Genomic DNA, 20,350 nt, shown 5'->3' on the forward strand with positions numbered 1-20,350 from the left:
TCTAAATTCAACAGATTCAGTTAGAAATGTCAAACCTCTCCGTCTGTCTGAGCGTAATGTCATATCTTAAAGGAGATTCTGTATATATTTTAAATATCTATCATGACATATTGATATTGGAAAACATCAATGGAAATAAGATCTATTGCATTATATTCGCCAGAAGTATAAAACATTACATGTCCCTTATAAATTAATTAGAAAATCCCACTAATCTTTCAGGGAAATGTCTTTATTCTTTGATTTATGGGAAAAAAATGTAATAAATAATTCCTGACAATGACTGATATATTTGACTTCAGGACATCTCTGACTGCATACATGCTGAAAATCAAACATTTTACTGGATTCATTTAGAGATTTTACAAAATAAAAGTCCCTTAAAGTGTATAATCCATCTTGTTCCCTTCATGATCTAGTGTTAATAAAGTTAACAACAATCACAATAAATCAGAATATCGAATCGCAATACTTACAAATCACAATACTTATTGAATCAGCAACCGAGTATGGTGATAGTATGGAATCAGGAGATAGGTGGATCGTCCCAGCTCTAGTAATTATCCACAGCCTAATAGTGACTACTTTCAATTATAAAGCCGCTCCGGGGCTAAAGCAGCTCTTTACTGTGTGACGTGTAAAATAAATCCATACTTAGTCCAGATGTGTGTTATGATGTCTATTACAGGAGAAGAATCACAAACAATAACTGTACTGGAATAATTCAACAGAAAATGTCGGAGTACACAATGTTGGAAAAAACTGACATTGTAATACGACAAAATACAGGAATATTCACCCTACCCCCTTTTGTTAGCTACATTTTAAAGTTAAGCGCATCAATCTGGTGCACTTTGAGAGCAACATTTAGCAACATTAAAAGGCTAGATAAACAATGTTATGCTCTCAATTTAATCATAAACACATTGCAGAGTTTTCTACGAGCAGAACGAGCATTTTAAACGTCAAATATTGCGGGCGATCACGTTCATTTAATTGTGGGAAGCCAAAACTGTGTTTGCGATTAATATTGGATTAATTGTGCAGCCGTATGTCGGAGACTAACTCGCTCTTTTTGTCTATAATCCTGCCGTCCAGGTACACAGGTAAATAAAGTGAAACCACTCCTCTCTGCTAATACTGGAAATGATATTAACCAAAAGAACGTGTGCAGCCTAAACAATAAAGTTCTGTTCATGGAAATAATCAGCTGCAGTAGTAAGATAAGATAAGATAAGATATTCCTTTATTAGTCCCACAGTGGGGACATTTGCAGTGTACAGCAGCAAAGGAAATATAGTGCAGAAACAAGCATCAAACAGAAAGCAAGATACAACACGGTGCAAAAAAGCAAAACAAAAGTAGACAGACATATAAAATACGAACAATTTAAATAGAAGGAATATAAAAACAGGAACAATATGTACAGTATTGACAATAAACAGACTATTAACACAATGGCCTAGGTGGAAATCTGATATTGCACAGTGACTATATAATAGTAGTAGTAGTACTCTGTACTCGGTGTGTGTGTGACTGATGTGTTTGGACAGACGGACTCCGGCGGCTGCTTAGTGTTGAGTGTCTGGAGGCTGTTAACGGTGTTGGAGGATGTGTAGGAGTGTCGGGGGTTAAATGCCCCTTCAGATGGTTAAAGTGGGGTCGTGACCCCCCCAGCAGGAGGTCTGCAGGCTCCAGGATCCTCTGATCCACCGAGCCTCCGTTCCTCTTCTCACTTCCTCCTTTAAACACTCAGTTTTCTGTCTTCTCTGCGTCTCGGTCGAAGGATTCGTCTCCTGATGGATCTTCAGATTTGATGGTTTTGAGAAGCTGAATTTTACAAATTTAGCATCCGTTTGATTTAAATGGAGTTTCAGATATTTATATTTAACCCTCTGAACCCCGAGCAGGTTCACATTTTACTCACTGTGGCCTCGTGTTTTACTGTATAATAATATAATAATATAATAATACGTCCTGCACCTCTATGCAAACAGCACAGTCATGGTTCATGATAACAGGGGTTTGAAGAGTATAAATGTCTCTACTTCAACCAGCTCCATTGGCTGAGGAAGACCATGAGATGTGGCTGAAAGCTCAGGAGAAAGTATGAAGTTGACATAATTATTTTTGGTTGATAGAGCTCATCTCATCGGTTCATTTTCTCACTTAATTTATGATTTTTTATGACTACATTTAATAATGAAAAAATAATCTGCAGCTATTTTAACAATCGATTAATTGTTTCAGTCATCTGTCAATCAGAATTAGTGAAAACATGGTGAACATTTATTGGATTAACTGCTTCTCTTTGTCCTCTATCACAGTAAATATTAATATCTTGTCGGTGAGACAAAAGAAAACATTTGAAGATGTCATCTTCAACTCTGGGACGCTGCAATTCACATATTTTCAATGATTAATCTATTAATCAATAATGAAAATAAACAGTTGCAGCTCTACTGCACTTCAATATCACATATAGATAAATCATTTTACTGTTACTCTAATTCTGTATTAATTTTACTGTCTTTTCTACCCGTTTCTTTACAGTTCTGTTCTCTTAACTGTATTTGGAGAATGACAAATACAATCTACCGTGAACCTGAAACTATTTGAAGTGTAGATGTTTTAAAACATATTTTCTTTATTTCCTCCTTCCACTTTCTCCGTCTTGAAGAGTATTTGTGTTTGATGATGAATTTCCTTCCAGATTAAATATAATATCTGTATTTGTAGATCAGTTGCATTCATATGTTTATTATCATCTTATAAAGATCTAAAACAGAAACGAGTATCTGACATGTAGTACCTGGTTGATGTGTGTAGTACCTGGTTGATGTGTGTAGTACCTGGTTGTTGTATTTGATGTGTGTAGTACCTGGTTGTTGTATTTCATGTGTGTAGTACCTGGTTGTTGTATTTCATGTGTGTAGTACCTGGTAGTTGTACCTGGTGTGTAGTACCTGGTTGTTGTACCTGATGTGTGTAGTACCTGGTTGTTGTATTTGATGTGTGTAGTACCTGGTTGTTGTATTTGATGTGTGTAGTACCTGGTTGTTGTATTTGATGTGTGTAGTACCTGGTTGTTGTATTTGATGTGTGTAGTACCTGGTTGTTGTATTTGATGTGTGTAGTACCTGGTTGTTGTATTTGATGTGTGTAGTACCTGGTAGTTGTACCTGGTGTGTAGTACCTGGTTGTTGTACCTGATGTGTGTAGTACCTGGTTGTTGTATTTGATGTGTGTAGTACCTGGTTGTTGTATTTGATGTGTGTAGTACCTGGTTGTTGTACCTGATGTGTGTAGTACCTGGTTGTTGTACCTGATATGTGTAGTACCTGGTTGTTGTACCTGATATGTGTAGTACCTGGTTGTTGTATTTGATGTGTGTAGTACCTGGTAGTTGTACCTGGTGTGTAGTACCTGGTTGCGTCCACCGTGTGGCGCCGTTCGCCTGCAGACTGCAGCTTCAGTGGAACAGAACAAAGTGCCATCTGTGATTCACTCAGAACAGATTCTCCTGTTTATTATCACAATTAATAAAGTCATTATGTTAAAGTAGAAAACAGATTTAAAAAGCAGGTCAATCAGATGTCTCTAATCCTGTCACATGTTCTTCAGGGTTCTCTGTAGAACCACAGAGCAGAGGGTTAAAGGTTCTGCTACGACTAGAGAACCAGACCCTCTTTTAAAAGAAGAGATTTACATTTCTGTGTATTTATTAATGTGTGTTTTTATAAATGAATTCAGCTCATTTAAACCAACATTGTTCTTTAAGGTTCTACGGTGGTTCTGTAAAGCCTGGCAGTGGTTTCTAGAGTGGGATTCTCCAGAGGGTTCCAGGATGATTTGAAGAGGGTTTAAGGGTATCCAAGGTTGTTCTGAGGGTTCCTCTTGAGTATTTGAGGCCGATCCAGGGGTTCCTGGAGGATGTTCTAGGTGTTTTTAGTGTTTTGGAGAAGGTTCTGGACGTTCTAAGGGATAATATTCAAGGAGTCAGGGGATCTAAAGGAGGTCCAACGAGCTCTCAGAGACGTAACTCGGGTTCCACGCGCATTAGGTTCTAGGAGGGGGTTACAGTGTCCTGGAGACGGTAAAGGTTCTAGTTTTTTTTAGGGGGTTCCAGGGTATCTGGAGGAGATTTAAGGTGTTTTAATTAAGATTCTTATCATTTTAAGGGGCTTTGGGGGATCTAGAAGAGCTGTTGGAGGCTCTAAGAGGGTTCCACAGGAGGTTTAAGGAGCTCTCTGAAGCGTCTGGGTTCTTGAGTGGGATCCACGGGCATTAGAGAAATTTGTAGGAGTTGTTAAGGGATTTCCAGAGGGGGTTACGGTGTCTCGAAGCTGGTTCCTTCCAGTAAAGGTTCTATTGTATCTAAGGTGTATCTGGAGGAGATTTAAGGCGATTCAAGGAGCTCTCTGGGTTCTGGAGTGGCTTTAAATGACCTTCCAGGAGTTCTTAAAGGATTTCCGGTCGGTGTCGGTGCCTCAGGATGTTCAGTACAGGTTTCAGGGTATCTAAGGGAGGTTCCTGTAATTTAAAGGGGAACCAGGTGATCTAAAAGCGGTTAAGGAGTTCTGAGGCTAAGGGTTCTTTAGTCTAAATGAAGCTCCTGGAGTCCGTAAGAGATTTCAAGGATGATTTCCAGGAGTTTTAAGGGAGTTTTTAGGTAATACTTAAGCTGCTCCGAAGAGGTTTCAGGGGTTCTTAGAGGACTCAAGGGGTCTAGAGGATGCAGATCTCATTACAGGGTCTTGAGTTGGTTTCAGGAGTTCTTAAGGGGATTCTTAAGGGGTTTCCAGGATCACTTGAATAGATTTCAGGTTCCTGTTCCACTGAAGGATTTAAGGGATTCTGTAAAATCATCATGATCACGGTTTATGTTTAAATTCAAACCTAAAATAACAGGAATAATATCAGGATCACCTAAATAAAATAAAACAAATTAAATTAAATAGATTTTGAGAATTAAATCCAAACATCTCAGTCAGGTTGTTAAATTATTATTTATAATGTAAATTATAATTTAATCTATTTGTGACATTTAATTATTTGAAGCAGCAGTTTTTTATTGATCTCATGAACTGTATTTATTAGAAGGATAATTACTGAAGACACATTATTATTATAGTAATAATTAAAATCACATTTATAATATTAATTCTCGTTCCGGAGCGGACCGGTTTCTAATCCGGACCATCTTCTCCTTCTTCTTCTCCTTCTTCCTCATCCTCCTCTTCATCGCCAGCATGTTCTTAGCGTCTCATTGACTTCTTCTCTCCCGCTCAGAGATCTGTTTCCAGGCTTTCCAGACGTTTCTTGTTCCCTGGAGAGAAGCAGCGGGCTAAAGGAGGATAAATATTTAATCAGAGCTGCTCTGGAGTTTTTGCTTAATTAGAGGAATTCTGCTCCTGCCACGAAAATGAACAAAAATGACTGCTGGAGATGTCAAAACCCCCCAAAAACATCAAGAGGGATGATCAGAGACGCGCAGAAACACTTTGATTATTATTATTATTATTATTATTATTATTATTATTATAGTTATTATTATTATTATTATTATGAGTAGTGGTGGTATTGATCTGTGCTCAGAGGCCTTCCTCTGTTTCATCTACATTATACCATCACATTTATACAAGTGTGAAATAAAACACTGTGTGTGTGCGTGTGTGCGCGTGTGTGTGTGTGCCATATGTCCGTGCGTAAAAAAAAAAGCGCAAATTGGTGCCAACTTTGCGCGCCGCTCGTGTCAGTCAGCCTGAACGCTGGATGACAGAGGAGATTATTCACCATGAAACCAGTTAATCCTCCGAAATCTGAAGGAAGTCTGTGAGGTTGGAGGAAGTGAATACAGATCCGAGCTTCAGTAGTACAGTCTCGTCTCCACTGAGATGGATGAGGAGTCAGTGCGCAGGCCTGAGAGAGGAACCAGCAGATTCAACCCCAACCTGTCAACCTCAACTACTCATTTAAAGGTCCCATATTATAAAAAAGTGAGATTCTCATGTTTTTTTTTATTATAAAGCAGGCTTAAGTCCTATATAAATACTGTGAAAGTATCAATACACTCAGAGAAATACACACAGCCCGTATTCAGAAACTACGTTTGAAACAAGCTGTCAGGATTTCTGCCCATTTGTGATGTCACAAATATACAATATTGACACAATTTTAAACGTAAACATTCCAAATGTGTCCCAGTTTATTTCCTGGTTGGAGTGTATGTGAATGACATCAGCTGACAGGAAGTACACATGGACCCAAGCTGTTGCCTAGCAACGCAGTTCTGTTGCAATTCCGTCAAAATGCGCTAAAACGGAGCGTTTCAGACAGAGGGTAAATACAGGTATATTCAGGCTGAAAGTATGAGGAAAATAAAGTTTTTTTTGAACATTAAAGCATGTAAACATGTTCAAGTAGAAACACAAAATACAAGTATGAACCTGAAAATGAGCTGATATGGGACCTTTAAAGACAGGAATCTCCCACATTTATCCAACAGCAGAGAGGAACCTGCTCATGTGCTGTCATGTGTTCAGAGTGATTCATGTGTTCAGAGTGATTCATGTGTTCAGAGTGATGCGTAAATCGGTCAGAATGGTTTTAAATGTGAGGGTCTTTTAAGGAGCACATTCAGTATGTTGTAAAAAAGCTGAAGCTCTTATTAGGATATTATTACAGATTACAAGTCTTGCTTTTCTTTTCGTGTGAAACAGAAAGATATGTTGTATATGAATGCTTCTTCTCATTGTCTTCATGCTGGATAGCGTGTATCACTGAGATTCATTACACCTGTCGTTCTTTGACTCACCATTGTGTACTCTACTCTAAAGTGAATTGGTCATCCGTATGTGTCATAGGTGTGTGTTTATCTACAAAAGCATTCTGGGTTTAGTTCCTTCTTACTTGTCTTCTCTTTTAAAAAGGAAAAGTGGAAGTCATAATCTTCGTTCTATGGACATTTTGCAATTTGTTGTTCCCAAAGTACGAACTGAATTGGGAAAGAAAGCTTTTAGGTTTTTTGCACCTACTGCTGTGAATAATGTACAATCTGATCTTCAACTTCAAAACGTACCCTGAATAAGTTTTGGTGAAATCTCTGCAGTCCAGGTTGTCTGTCTGTGTGTGTCAGGTGTTTTGTATGAGCAAGTTTTAATGTTGTTAATTGATGTGTTGTCTGTTACTTTCACTATAACTGTCTTTGCTGCTATCTTGGCCAGGTCTCCCTTATAAACATGCACTATCTACCTTTAAACATGCACTATCTCCCTTTAAACATGCACTATCTGCCTTTAAACATGCACTATCTACCTTTAAACATGCACTATCTACCTTTAAACATGCACTATCTGCCTTTAAACATGCACTATCTGCAACCATCTTGGACTCTAACCACTGACGCACTTTACACTATACATCCTATATACCACTTTATAGACTGCACATATGTACATATTACATTTATTTATTGACGGACTGTATACACTATGTTCACCCATTCACTCTGTATCTTTTATATCTCTATTATTGTCGTTATAATGTTTGTATACCTTTACCTCTCCTGTGTTTCACTCTGTTTGCTGATGTTGCTGCTTTGACACCTGAATTTCCATCCAGGGATTAATAAAGGTTCATCTTATCTTATCTTATCTTATCTTATCTTAAAAGAGATGTGTGATCTCACTGGGACTAACCTGGTTAAATAAAGGACAATATAATAATAAATAAAACTCACCACATCACCACGCTGCAGACATGACTGTCTGACTGACTGACTGTCTGACTGACTGACTGTCTGACTGACTGACTGTCTGACTGACTGACTGTCTGACTGACTGTCTGACTGTCTGACTGACTGTCTGACTGACTGTCTGACTGACTGTCTGACTGTCTGACTGACTGACTGACTGTCTGACTGACTGACTGACTGTCTGACTGACTGACTGTCTGACTGACTGACTGTCTGACTGACTGTCTGACTGACTGTCTGACTGACTGACTGTCTGACTGACTGTCTGACTGACTGTCTGACTGTCTGACTGTCTGACTGACTGACTGACTGACTGACTGACTGACTGACTGACTGACTGACTGACTGTCTGACTGACTGACTGTCTGTCTGACTGACTGACTGACTGTCTGACTGACTGACTGACTGACTGACTGTCTGACTGTCTGACTGACTGACTGTCTGTCTGACTGTCTGACTGACTGTCTGACTGTCTGACTGACTGACTGACTGACTGTCTGACTGACTGTCTGACTGACTGACTGTCTGACTGTCTGACTGACTGTCTGACTGACTGACTGTCTGACTGTCTGACTGTCTGTCTGACTGACTGTCTGACTGACTGTCTGACTGACTGACTGTCTGTCTGACTGTCTGACTGACTGTCTGACTGTCTGACTGACTGTCTGACTGACTGACTGTCTGACTGTCTGACTGTCTGACTGACTGTCTGACTGACTGACTGACTGACTGTCTGACTGTCTGACTAACTGTCTGACTGTCTGACTGACTGTCTGACTGACTGACTGACTGACTGACTGACTGACTGACTGACTGTCTGTCTGACTGACTGACTGACTGACTGACTGACATTCATGTTTATTAACATGTTTAAAGCGTGTTTGCACCTCCAGCAGTCACACGTGTTCATCTCATTAACCGTCCCTGAGTCACACACAAAAAAACATTACCACTACTATTACTACTAATAACAATAATAATAATAATAATGATACAAATTATACAAATTGACAATATTTGTTTGTTTTAAATATGGAATGCACCCAGTAAAATGTGTAATTTGATTGTAATGTGATCATATTTTGTATTAATAATCTGAATCTGTAAAGTAACAAAAGTTGTCAGATAAATGTAGTGGAGTAAATAGTCTAATATCTACCTCTGAGATGTAGTGGAGTAGAACAAGAAAGTAGCAGAACATGGAAATACTCAAGTAAAGTAGAAGTACCTCAAAATTGTATTTAAGTACTTAGTTACATTCCACCACTGAGTATGTTGTGTTTTTCAAAGCATTATTTGCTCTTCCTGTTGGAACAAAATAATTGTTTTATTATTTAACTGCAAAGTAGAAATGTGTTTTTGATACCTTCACTTTTTTTGCATCAAATCACACCAGGATGTTTGATGAAATTGATTTGATGTGGCACCACAACTCAACCAAGAAACATGAACACCAGCAGCCACTGTTAACATGTTTAAAGCGTGTTTGCACCTCCAGCAGTCACACGTGTTCATCTCATTAAGTGTTGTTTTTATCTTAAAAGTTCCATTTCTTACAGTGCGCTCGGTCTAACACGCGGAAACCCTTATTTGGAGTGAGGTTTGAAAAAACAATGACGTAACGCGCCTCTTCAGCCAATGGGAGGCCAGAGGAGCGACCAGTATGCAGATGAGCAGTCCTTATATGGAGCTGTCCCCGCCCCATCCTGTCCTTATATGGAGCTGTCCCCGCCCCCTGCCGGTCCACGCTGCTCCCCCGGGATGCTGCGGAGCTCCGGACCCCGGGAGAAGCAGCTCTCCTCCGGGACATGGAGCCATAAAGAGCCGGAGAGGAGGAGGAGAGGAGGAGGAGAGGAGGAGGAGGAGGGATGAGATGTTTCTACCCAATCCCTCTGTTCCCCCGGGACCTGCAGCCTGCACCGGGCCGGCCCTCCCTCTGGTTGGATAAGCATTTCATTTTACTCCTTTTTGAAGCGGTGGCTTGTTTTTTATCCCACTTTTCATTTGGTCCACAATCCTCCGCTGCTCTCCTCTCTGATCCCCGGCTCTCCACGCTCCATCTCCGGCTCTCCACGCTGCGTCCTCCCGGCGACAGGCTCCGGATCCCGGCTGATTCTCTCTCTCTCTCTCTCTGGTCTCTCCATCTCTCTCTCTCTCTCTCTCTCTCTCTCTCTCTCTCTCTCTCTCTCTCTCTCTCTCCCTCTCTCTCTCTCCTCTCCTCTCTCTCTCCATCCCTCTCTCTCCTCTCCTGTGAGATGCTCTCCCGGCTCCTCGCTCCTCTCTCCGCCCTCTTCCTCTTTTAACTTCACAGAGGATCCCGGACTGCAGCGAGCCTTAAAGGAGGCTGGGATCTAAAACAACAACCCGAGAGAAACCCAGAGGGATCCGGGCTCTTCTTTGGATCAGGACCCGGTACTTTGTCCTCCTCCTCCTCCTCCTCCTCCTCCTCCTCCATCCATCGCTCCTCTCTTCTCCACCTTAATCCAGGTGGTCCTTTGGCTTTCTGAGTGGCTGGCTGGGTACAGGGAGGATTATTCTTGTTGCCTTTCTTGTTTTCTGGTGAAGAGAAAGCCTCCCAGAAGGACAGTTTGATCCAGAAGGACAGTTTGATGTTCTCCATCCAGGACAGCCTCCCCAGGGGGGCTCTGACCATGAAGGAGGAGCCGCTCCCCACCGGCATGACCCCGGTGCGCTCCTGGATGCAGGGCGCAGGGATCCTGGACGCCAACACAGCGGCTCAGAGGTAAAACACATCACCAAAACATCACCAAAACATCACCAAAACCACCAGGCGACTTCTCATGTCTCTGCTCTCCGCGGTGCATTTAATGCCACTGTTAGAGAAACTCCAGCGTGAAGGAGAAAGTCATGTTCTCATCCTGCAGGATCCGATTAGAAAGAGACATGCACGGAGGTTCAGTCTGCAGAAAGTTCAAACCAATTCATCCACTTCTTCTTCTTCTTCTCCTTCTTCTCCTTCTGCTCCTGCAGAGTTAAAAACAGAGAAAGTTACAGCTTCAGTTTGTAATTTAAGAAAAAACACAAACCGAGAGGACGAACTGTGCGTTTATCTGGAAAAATGATAAAATAACTAAAATAGAGAACAACCTTTAGTTTAGCAAACTGTCAGAGTACAACAGTAAAACAGTGAAACATCAATCTGTGCGCCTCGTTTACCATACGATACAACTTTATTGTCAGTTTGCACTGAAATTCATTTTGCATCCAGAAGCAGCTCAGTTTGAGAGAAAGTACACATCCAATAGACATCCTGTTAACCATAGACAGACAGACAAAAAAAACCAAACACATCACAATTAATTCAGACATAACCCATTACAACATTACCATCTGTCCTCTGGATTTACACATTTATTCTTATTATTTAGCAACAAGATGGACTGATGAATAAAAGCCTGTTCTTTAGCCTCATGCAGGTTAAATGCAGAAGTTGATATTATATAATATATTTAAAACATGTAAGGGATCAGAAGAGATGCCAGTCTGAGCATGCTCTTATTGTGAGCTGCAGATTTGGATTTTACTCTTAAAATAAATGTAAAAGTGACCAGATTCTGTTAATAATTCAGAAAAAGTAAAACAAAAATTGTGTTTGGACAACAAACAAGAACCACAACATGAAATCATGTCAGTCATAAAGTGTGTGTCCTCCTCTTCCTCAGTAGATGGTTGATGGTTTCAGCTCCATCACATTTCCCGTCCTCCTCTCCTCTCCTCTCCGCCGGGTTCAGGTTCACATTCACCGGCTGCAGACAGAAGCACAATCACTCTCTAACTTTCTCTCTCGACCCGGTGCCGTTACTGTTACAGTATGTAACAGCACCAAGAAAAAACATTTCCTCCACATGTTTGAGGATAAAACGTCATTTTCTATAAACCTTAGTTTATCTTCTGTAATGACACTAAAGCTCATTTCTAGAAAATCCAGAATGATTTTAACAGCCTATTGCAGATTTGTTCTCCTGTTTTAAGGAACAAAATTGACTTTTAGGACTCAATAACCGTCAGAGAGGAAATGTTAAGAAATGATGGAGCTGTTCGTGTTCGGACACATTTGAGCAGTCAGATCTTATAAAAGGGTCTTTTTGTTTTGTTCTCGGCACCAAAACTCTTTCTTATCAAGTCGTTGCAGATTTGTTCATTTGTTTTAAAGAAGAAATAGATTAGACCTCGTATCTTTATGAACTAAAAACTCAACTTGATAACGTTTCCATCCCTCCACACCGCGTTTTGCTCCGCGCGTAAAGAGCTGCAGAGACGCGCAGAGCCTCGCGGAGCTGCAGCCGCTGCACGAGGCTCCTCTCTTCTCCTCTCTGGGATCCTTTAAAGCTTATTTACAAGATAATTACAAGAATTAATACTTTATTATTTAATGCATTCTGCTTCACACAAACATCGTTTATTTCTAAAGCCAGTTAAAAAAAAAGTGAATTTAAGCGTTTATATTTTATTTATGAAGAGAATCGAGGAGGAAATAAATCCTAATTTAAGAGGTTAAATTAAAGACTTCTGCAGATTCACACATGCAGGATAAAATAAGTTTGACCTCCGTGATGCAAACACACCGAGTTCCACTCTCTAATTAATCCATTCAAGTTTATTTTAATTTAAAGCTCTTATAATTGAATACATATTAATTTCTTAATTACAACAAAATCCCCTAATTTTATAAGTGAAATATTTGTGCAGTTTAAAGATATAAGATATAAGTGTCAATAGAGCGGACGTGAATGGAAACAGAGCAGAGCTGAAACCATTAATCGATTAATTTAAATAAAGTAATTTTTCAAGCAAAAATGCCAAATATGTGAATGTTGCAGCTTCTCAAATTTGCAGCTTTTCCTTGTGTTTCATTATAGTAAATTGAATATCTCTCGGTTTTACACTGTTGGTCAAACTAAGTTGTCCCTTTAGCATTGCTACATAGAATAAAGGCTTCTCATCATATGTGTGCAAAATATAAAATATCTCTTTTAGAGGTTTTAAAACGTGTCGAAGCTGCAGAGTTAAATGTGCGTTAATGAGGAGAGTTTTAGCTGTAAATGTCTGCAGAGTGTGTTTCGGAGCAGCAGGTGATCTGAGGTGAAATTTGAGCGCTTTCCTGAAATAAATCAATGCAGGATTTGCAGCGCAGCTTCGGGTTTAAATCAGCTGAACATGAAGAGCTGCAGCGACCAGAAGCACATCCATCAACCTGCACAAACACGCACTGCAAACTGCAAACTTTAACACAGCTGCGTGCTTTTAAAATTCTGCAGGTTTGTTTCATGCAAAAAAAAAAAAAAAATCTGCAGCAAATAAAACTAAAGTAGATGCATTTTAAATAGCAGTTTGTTTTAAATGTTATTTTAACAAAAGCATCATTCAGAGTCTGTTTTCCATCCTGCAGGTTCTGATTAAAAACACATTTTAAAAACACCTGTTTCACATCACAAGTCATTAAAATCCAACAGAACCAACTTTATTGTTCAAATATGTTCACACAGAATACCAGATATAGACACAGCTGACAAGTTGAGCAGAGAAATGTAACTTAACACCTCAATGAACAAACAGTAAATTCTTGATTTAATTGATTATTCGTCAAAATCAGCAAATAGTAAAAAAACATCCAAGTTGACATTCAGATGTTTTATTTTGTCCAAAACTGAAATATACTCAGTTTATATATCAGAAGACTAAATAAAGCAGCAGATATTTATATTTTAGAAACTGCAACCAGAGAATTTTTGTCTTTAAAAACAATTATTCAGTTATTAAAACATAATTTTCTGTTGATGAACTAATCAATTAATGTGAATATAGATGAAACAGTTGGTTGAAGTGCAGCACCAATAAGTAGAGTTTAATGAATATAATGAGTTGGATTATGGTGAATAGATTTATATCTACAGTATATTCATGTCTGTGTTACACTTTAATATACGTGACATGAAGAACAGAACAAACTGACTTCAGAGTGAGAACATGAATCTGTGGAAACGTTAACAGACTCAAAGTGTGACATTTATTATAAAGAGAAGAGAAGAGACGCTGGTTTGAATCCACCGTGTGATGAAATGTGTTTGTGACGGCGTTGAATCGATGTTTACTGTCATCGTACACGCACAACCATTACAGGAGTCACAAGTGGAAACCCACACGTCAAAGAAACTCAGTTTATAAATTTATATGTCAGAAGACTAAATAAAGCTGCAGATGTTTATATTTTAGATTGATTTATATTTATATTTTTGTCTTTAAAACAACTTAATCAGTTATTAATACAGCTCATTTTTCAGTCAATGAACTAATCAATTAAAACAGTTGGTTGATGTGCAGCACCAATAAGTCGAGTTTAATATAGTCTGTATGTGGAGGTGCATTATGTGTTTGTAGATGAATAGATTTATACGTAGAGTAGATTTAGCCTGCTTGATATACGTGACATGCATATTGTAGTGGCTGTTTCACCGTGCTCCAGGCTCCTAGAGGTCACTCAGTCTGCATGTATCTCAGCTCTGACTCCTGTTTCACTTCATTTCAATCCTTTTCTTTTGAGGAAAAGTTGAACTAGGGTTTATTTGAGAAGCAATTACAACTTTATGTTCCATACGTTAAACGTTATCACACTTTCACTGTACGCTACAATACGCTACAATACGCTATAACACGGTCAAAAACTTGTTGTGATCCACACCTACGCAGACGTCACAGCCTCCTCCAGAAGCCTCCGTTTCACCGTGCACACTGACAAACTGCCTTACGGCTCCACATCCTGTCGTAAATAATAAAACCTATATTCTAACACTATCACAAGATAATGATAAACATCATGTAATCCTACATGATGTAAACTATACAACAGCTGTTGGACAAACTACAACTTCTGTAACACCAAATATAAATATGTGTATAATTGTCTCCTACATGTTAAACAAAATGTATTTCTGCACAAACTTTACAATGTGTAGAACAAACTGACTTTGCTGTGGAGACGTTCAAAGTGTAATATTATTATTATAATAAAGAGAAGATTAACCAGACATGTTATCAACCCTGATGAGAACGTTGTCAACAATAAAACATATAAAACAAGTCATGCATGTCAGATATAAATGTAGAAAAGAGGCTGAAAAGCGTCCCCGAAGAGACTCTTTTTGTCGGTTAATTTCACGTCTAATTGAAGAAGTGTGTCGGTGTTTCTCTGCTGTACGTCCATAAACATTTAAATCCCCTCATTTAAACACGGTGAAACTCGTATTAATCAGTAACTTTGACCCTGAACAGTTGAAGTCTGATCTGATGTTAATGTGTTTAAATAAGAGAACGTTAAATAGATCTTGAAGGGAGTGTTTTTGTCTGCTGGTGTCGTTTTGTGTTTCTTCAGCTGCAGATTTGTGGTGTTTTTTCTTAAAGATAAATAATGAAAGTTTCAGATTACTGAGTGAGAGAGTGTGTGTTGTCTTTCTGCTGAGAGTCACTGTTTGAATCGTACGTGTCAAACTCTAAATCAGATACCGCAAATTTGCCTTCGAGGGATTCACAATTTATTCAACATTAGACGCCCTCTGTCCTTCGATTGAAGGGAAAACTACAGAAAGAACAACCTTTTAATGGCGGGAAAATGTAGAAACAGAGGAGGGATTCATCTATACAGATGTGAATTACAATAAGAAGAAAGGAAATGACATTATTTACACATTATAAAGTGTAAGAATCAGACAGTATATGGATTTACTGTGACATCTGTCCCACAGTTTGTCTCTTTATTCTGAGAATCTATAAAACCTGCAGCTGTTTGTTATTTAATCGATCAGATAATCTCCTGTTATTGATTGTTAAATGATCAAGTTGAATAAAATGTGAGAACTTAAACTCAACGATCAGGTGGAGAGAGAGACTTCTGACCTTCTTATATTTTAAATTCATACATGTTTATGGCATTTACGCTTTTAGATTTTAAAGGAAAAACGTTACGTCTTTGCTTCGTTTCTGGGTCACGAGAGGGACGTTACTAAAAGACTGGGAATATAGATAATAAACAAATAAATAAAAGTAAAGAGCAATGTGTGAGAAAAGAGGAGCAATCATTGCATTTAGCTAATCTTTAAAACCTGGAGCTTTAGTCTCTAATCGTTCCTACAATAATAATAACTGACAACCTGCAGGATTTCATATCTGAGATATCTAATAAACATGAAATCAGGAGACAAAGGAAACACTGAACCAGAGCCTGGACCCAGAGTCTCATGTCTGAAGTTCCCACTGTAGTTCTGCTCCTCCAGCACAAATCATCCTTAATATAGACTTCATATTATGTTGTATTTTTATGTGAAGTTTCTGCTCCAAAACAAGCTGTTAAAATCTGTCCAAACGGTGCGTCTGAATCCTTCAATTGATGCTTTAGATCGAGTAGAAAATCAAGCGATTTCTCTTTGGACTCGTCAGCTTTAACTGAAACACCACGTCAGGAAGAATTTCACATGAAAACATGAAGAAAGACACAAAAAAATCCAATGTTAGTGTAGAAAAATCCTCAAAATGTCTTTAAGTTTCAACCTAAAGTTGATGGTGTTTTTAGAGGAAGTGTGTCAGAGTGTCAGAGCAGCGTCTCACGTACATTTAGAGACATTTAAACACACTGAAACTGCCCTTTAGATGGACGTTAAACATGAAGCCTGATGATCAGTCAGTCTGATGTGATCTTAATGATTCAAACATGTAACATGAAGGAAGTTAAGGTTTATTTAAGGGAAGACGAGGCTAATAAGAGGTTATGATCAGAGTGCAGAGATGAAGAGACGAGTGATCCGTTTTCCTCCGTAGACGTGAATAATGAACCTCTCAGATAACCGAGTGTTTGAGTTGTTGTTCTTTGTTTCTGGGAGTCGCAGGAAGACGCTGGTTTTGAATCCTGGTGTGGTTGAATCGATGTTTACTGTCGTCGTACATGCAGAACGGTTTCAGGATTCCAGTGGTGTATGTCGGTGCTCTTGTGTGAGTTTTGGTGTTGTAGTTTGTTCCCGCTGTCACATCCGAGATGTTTGTTGAATCCAGTTAGATGTTGAGTCCCTGCAGACCTTCATCAGGACGTTATTCAGCTAGAATCACAAAGATTACATGTCACCTCTGTTGCACAGCTGAATAAGATTTTCTTTTTCTTAAACCTTATTTTATCTTCTTTAATGACACTGAAGCTCATTTCTGGAAAATCCCTGAAACATGTTGATTTGTATTTGTAATGATTTTAACAGCCTGTTGCAGATTTGTTCACCTGTTTTAAGGAAAAAATTGTCTTTTAGGACTCAATAACCGTCAGAGATGATGTGTTAAGATGGAGCTGTTAGCGTTCGGACACATTTGACAAGTCAGATCTTATAAAAAGCGTCTTTTTGTTTTGTTCTCGGCACCAAAACTCTTTCTTCACTTGTTTTAAGGAAGAAATAGACTTGAAATGTGAACTGGTTAACGGTGAGATGGTAAAACAAACTAGTATTCCTACATTTAGTGTCAGTTTTCTGTCTTTATTAGAAGGACGTCAGCGTCCCTGTCGGACTCGAACCGTTGACGATGATTTAAAAAACACTTCTCTCTCACGAGAGAGATTAATTTCAGCTGCAGAGTGTCGACTGGTTTCCTTCTCGCTCACATACCAAACCTGAAAATCAGTTTGTTTAAATCCACCTGTGACTCTTTTTGTTGCTCTTGTAAAAGACGTGTTAGAGGTCAGAGGTCAGAGGTCAGCGCTTTGCTCAGGTGCATGCAGACTGGTGTTGTGTTTCACAGATTATATATAGTTTATACAGTGAGTTTGTGTCTGTTCACAAACTTGCAAATAAGGTGCTTTATTTTTAAATATTTTTCATGTCTTTACTAGGAAGTAGACAGTAGAGAGAAAACCTGGAGGTCTGACTGAAACAGGGACACTTTAAATCCACCAGGACGCACGCCCCCCGTGAACGAGTGCACGTATGAAAATACACGAAACCACTAATAGAAGCCAGACGTACCTCGGCCTGTTAGCTGCTGACCTCTCGTCACAGGTCGCATGTCTTCGTATGAGTTGTGAGCCGTTCGCTGATTCTTAACTGAACAGTATTTCACACAGAAACTTAGAGAGAAAAATCAACATGATTTTTGGTGCAGCTGAAATTCATTAAAATGAAACACAACTCCAACATGTCGCACTTTAGTTCGTCGTCATCGCTCCTTCATCAGGTGCTGTTTGAGTTTCTCTATATTCAGAGTTTCACATCGTTCTGTCTGAGATCAGTGTTGTTTTCCAACCATCCGTCCAAACATGCTCATCATGGTTTCCTCTATAGATCAGCGTTGACTCAATATCATGTAAACAAGCTGGTCTCATATTTATTCTCATTATTATTATCTCCCCAGGATCTTACTCGTTGTCACTGTTTGGGTTCATTTTGTAAAAAGAAATCTTAAGTAAAGAGGTACAAATGAAAGTATGGTTTACATTTTGTACTACCTTGCGTTCATCATTTCAAGTGTTAAAAAGAAATGTTGAATCTCAATGTGAGATCCATCGTTGGGCTCCCAAACCTGAACCATCACGTTGCAAAACACACAATCTGCTAATCAAACTTAAACTCTGCTTTACTTTGTCTGATTTTAAATAATAATTGTCTTCATATTATCTTTATTTTATTTAGTTTAAATAGAGTTGTTGCACAGCTGTGAGTGTTCGGACACATGTGAGCATCAGATCTTATAAAAAAAGCGTCTTTTTGTTTTGTTCTCGGCACCAAAACTCTTTCTTCTGGAGTCCTGAAACTTTTACTGTCTTAAAACCAGTTAAATAATCGGCCTTTAACCTTCAGTCCGTTCAGGTTTGCTTCTTGAACAACTTCTTAAAAACGTCTTCTCTGCCTTCTAACACATAATATTTGTTCTTATGAATAAATATATTTGGTCTTCATCTTGATAAATGTTGGAAACAAAAGTGACATCGCTGAAAATAAGTCCAAGTCTTTATCGCCATGTCCGTAACAATTAACAAGTTTGATGTAATGTATTTTATAAATATATTATAATATTGTCAACTGAACGATAGACTATAAAGCGACTTGTTTCGAGGAGTTTTGAGGATGAAACGTCATCTTAAACTTTATTATATCTTCTTTAACGGTGAAATGGTTTTAACTGTCGTTGCAGATTGTTGCTCTTGTTTTAAGGAAAGAATTGACAATTTAGGACTCAATAACCGTCAGAAACGATGTGTTGAGACGAAGCTGTTAGCGTTCTGACTTACTAATACTTATAAAAAGCATCTTTTTGTTTTGTTCTCGGCACCAAAACTTCTTATCGAGTCTTAAAATCAGTTAAATAATCTGCCTTTAAACTTCAGTCCGTTCGTGTTTGAGTCTTAAAACCGATTCTATCCTCCTAAAATATAATATTGATTGTTTGTTCTTCTGATTAAATTCTCTGTTTTTTTAGTCTTTAATATTTGTGAAATGATGAACTGTGAAAACTCAACATCGATGAAAATAAGTCCAACAGTTTTATCGTCCGTAACAAAGATTGATATGTTTTATTTTATATTATTCTAAAAGCTGGGAGACAGCGGGAATATAAAGCGACCTGTTTCAAGTCGTGTTTAGGATGAAACGTCCTTTTCTTGATGCTCGTGTAGAGATCTTAAACCTTATTATATCTTCTTTAATGACACTGAAGCTCATTAAAGAAGCTTCAGTGAACACTGGTTGTGATGATAAAACAGTCGGTTGCAGGTTTTTAAATCCTGCAGGTCAAAATGAGGATTGTTCGTTATTATTGTAGCTGTGATTAGAGAACAGTTTGTATTTGCTCTTTATTTTTATTTATTTCTTTATTATCTATATTCCTCACTCTGTCTTTTAGTAACGTCCACTCTCGTGACCCCGAAATGAAGCATACAGTTTGCAGATTTGTGCACTTGTTTTCAGGAAACAAATAGCCTTGTTCTGACTCAATAACCGGCAGAGATGATGTGTTAAGATGGAGGTTTCTCCTGCAGAGAGCAGATTTCCCTCGACCCTCCCTGACACCGCTGTAGGAAGGAGAGAAAAAGAGTGTAGAGAAAAAAGGTAGCAGAGTGAGTGATCCTGCCCTCCACGCCCTATCTTTGTCCTCTGGGGTTAAAGGGGAGGTAGGTGGGGGGGGGGTTCCCAGGCTCAGCGGTGGGAGGGGGTTCAGGTAGTGTTTGGATGAGGTGAATAATCGTCGACGGGGGGATTCCCCACTTCGTCTGCGGCGTCATTCGTCATCGGCTCAATCATCGGGGCGTTTGGCGTTCCACTCGGCGCTCCCTGGGGGCGGGTGGGTAGGCGGGGGATCGGGAACTCGTGCGTGGATCTGTAGAGTCTGACAGTGATGGATCTGAGCGCTGAGAGACTTTTTATCAGAGAGCCGTAACTCATGATGGCGGCGGCGAAGAATGATGGAGGAGGTCAGCTGAAGCCGCCACCGCTCACTACCTGTTTTATTCTCCTCCTTTTAGACATCTTTATTCTCCCACCAGGTGAGAACAAACGCACTTCCTCCTAAATTTGCATTTGTCAACACCCCCCCGTCCTCCTCCTCCTCTTC

At 39.1% G+C, this 20,350-nt stretch overlaps 1 protein-coding gene and 1 long non-coding RNA gene across 7 annotated transcripts in view; one reads left to right on the plus strand and one right to left on the minus strand.

The window, feature by feature from the left end:
- LOC119494005 (transcription factor COE3-like) overlaps window positions 1-20,350 on the plus strand; it is a 183,236-nt gene that overhangs the window by 956 nt on the left and 161,930 nt on the right. For 3 of the 6 annotated variants that reach the window (XM_037779593.1, XM_037779596.1, XM_037779598.1), the window contains exon 1: window positions 9,475-10,499. In XM_037779593.1, coding sequence (XP_037635521.1) covers window positions 10,366-10,499 — 134 coding nt within the window. In that variant the 5' untranslated portion in view covers window positions 9,475-10,365. Of the gene's footprint in view, window positions 1-9,473; window positions 10,500-20,350 lie in introns of those variants that run through there. The other 3 variants (XM_037779594.1, XM_037779595.1, XM_037779597.1) reach the window with 3 other exon arrangements.
- Window positions 5,100-9,430, minus strand: LOC119494075. Its single transcript, XR_005208104.1, has 3 exons — window positions 9,123-9,430; window positions 5,797-5,922; window positions 5,100-5,347 (listed from the first exon to the last, which is right to left on the minus strand). It is a non-coding gene; the product is annotated as an uncharacterized LOC119494075 (long non-coding RNA).

Source organism: Sebastes umbrosus, chromosome 9 (genome assembly GCF_015220745.1).
Source record: "Sebastes umbrosus isolate fSebUmb1 chromosome 9, fSebUmb1.pri, whole genome shotgun sequence".
Taxonomy (NCBI): domain Eukaryota; kingdom Metazoa; phylum Chordata; class Actinopteri; order Perciformes; family Sebastidae; genus Sebastes; species Sebastes umbrosus.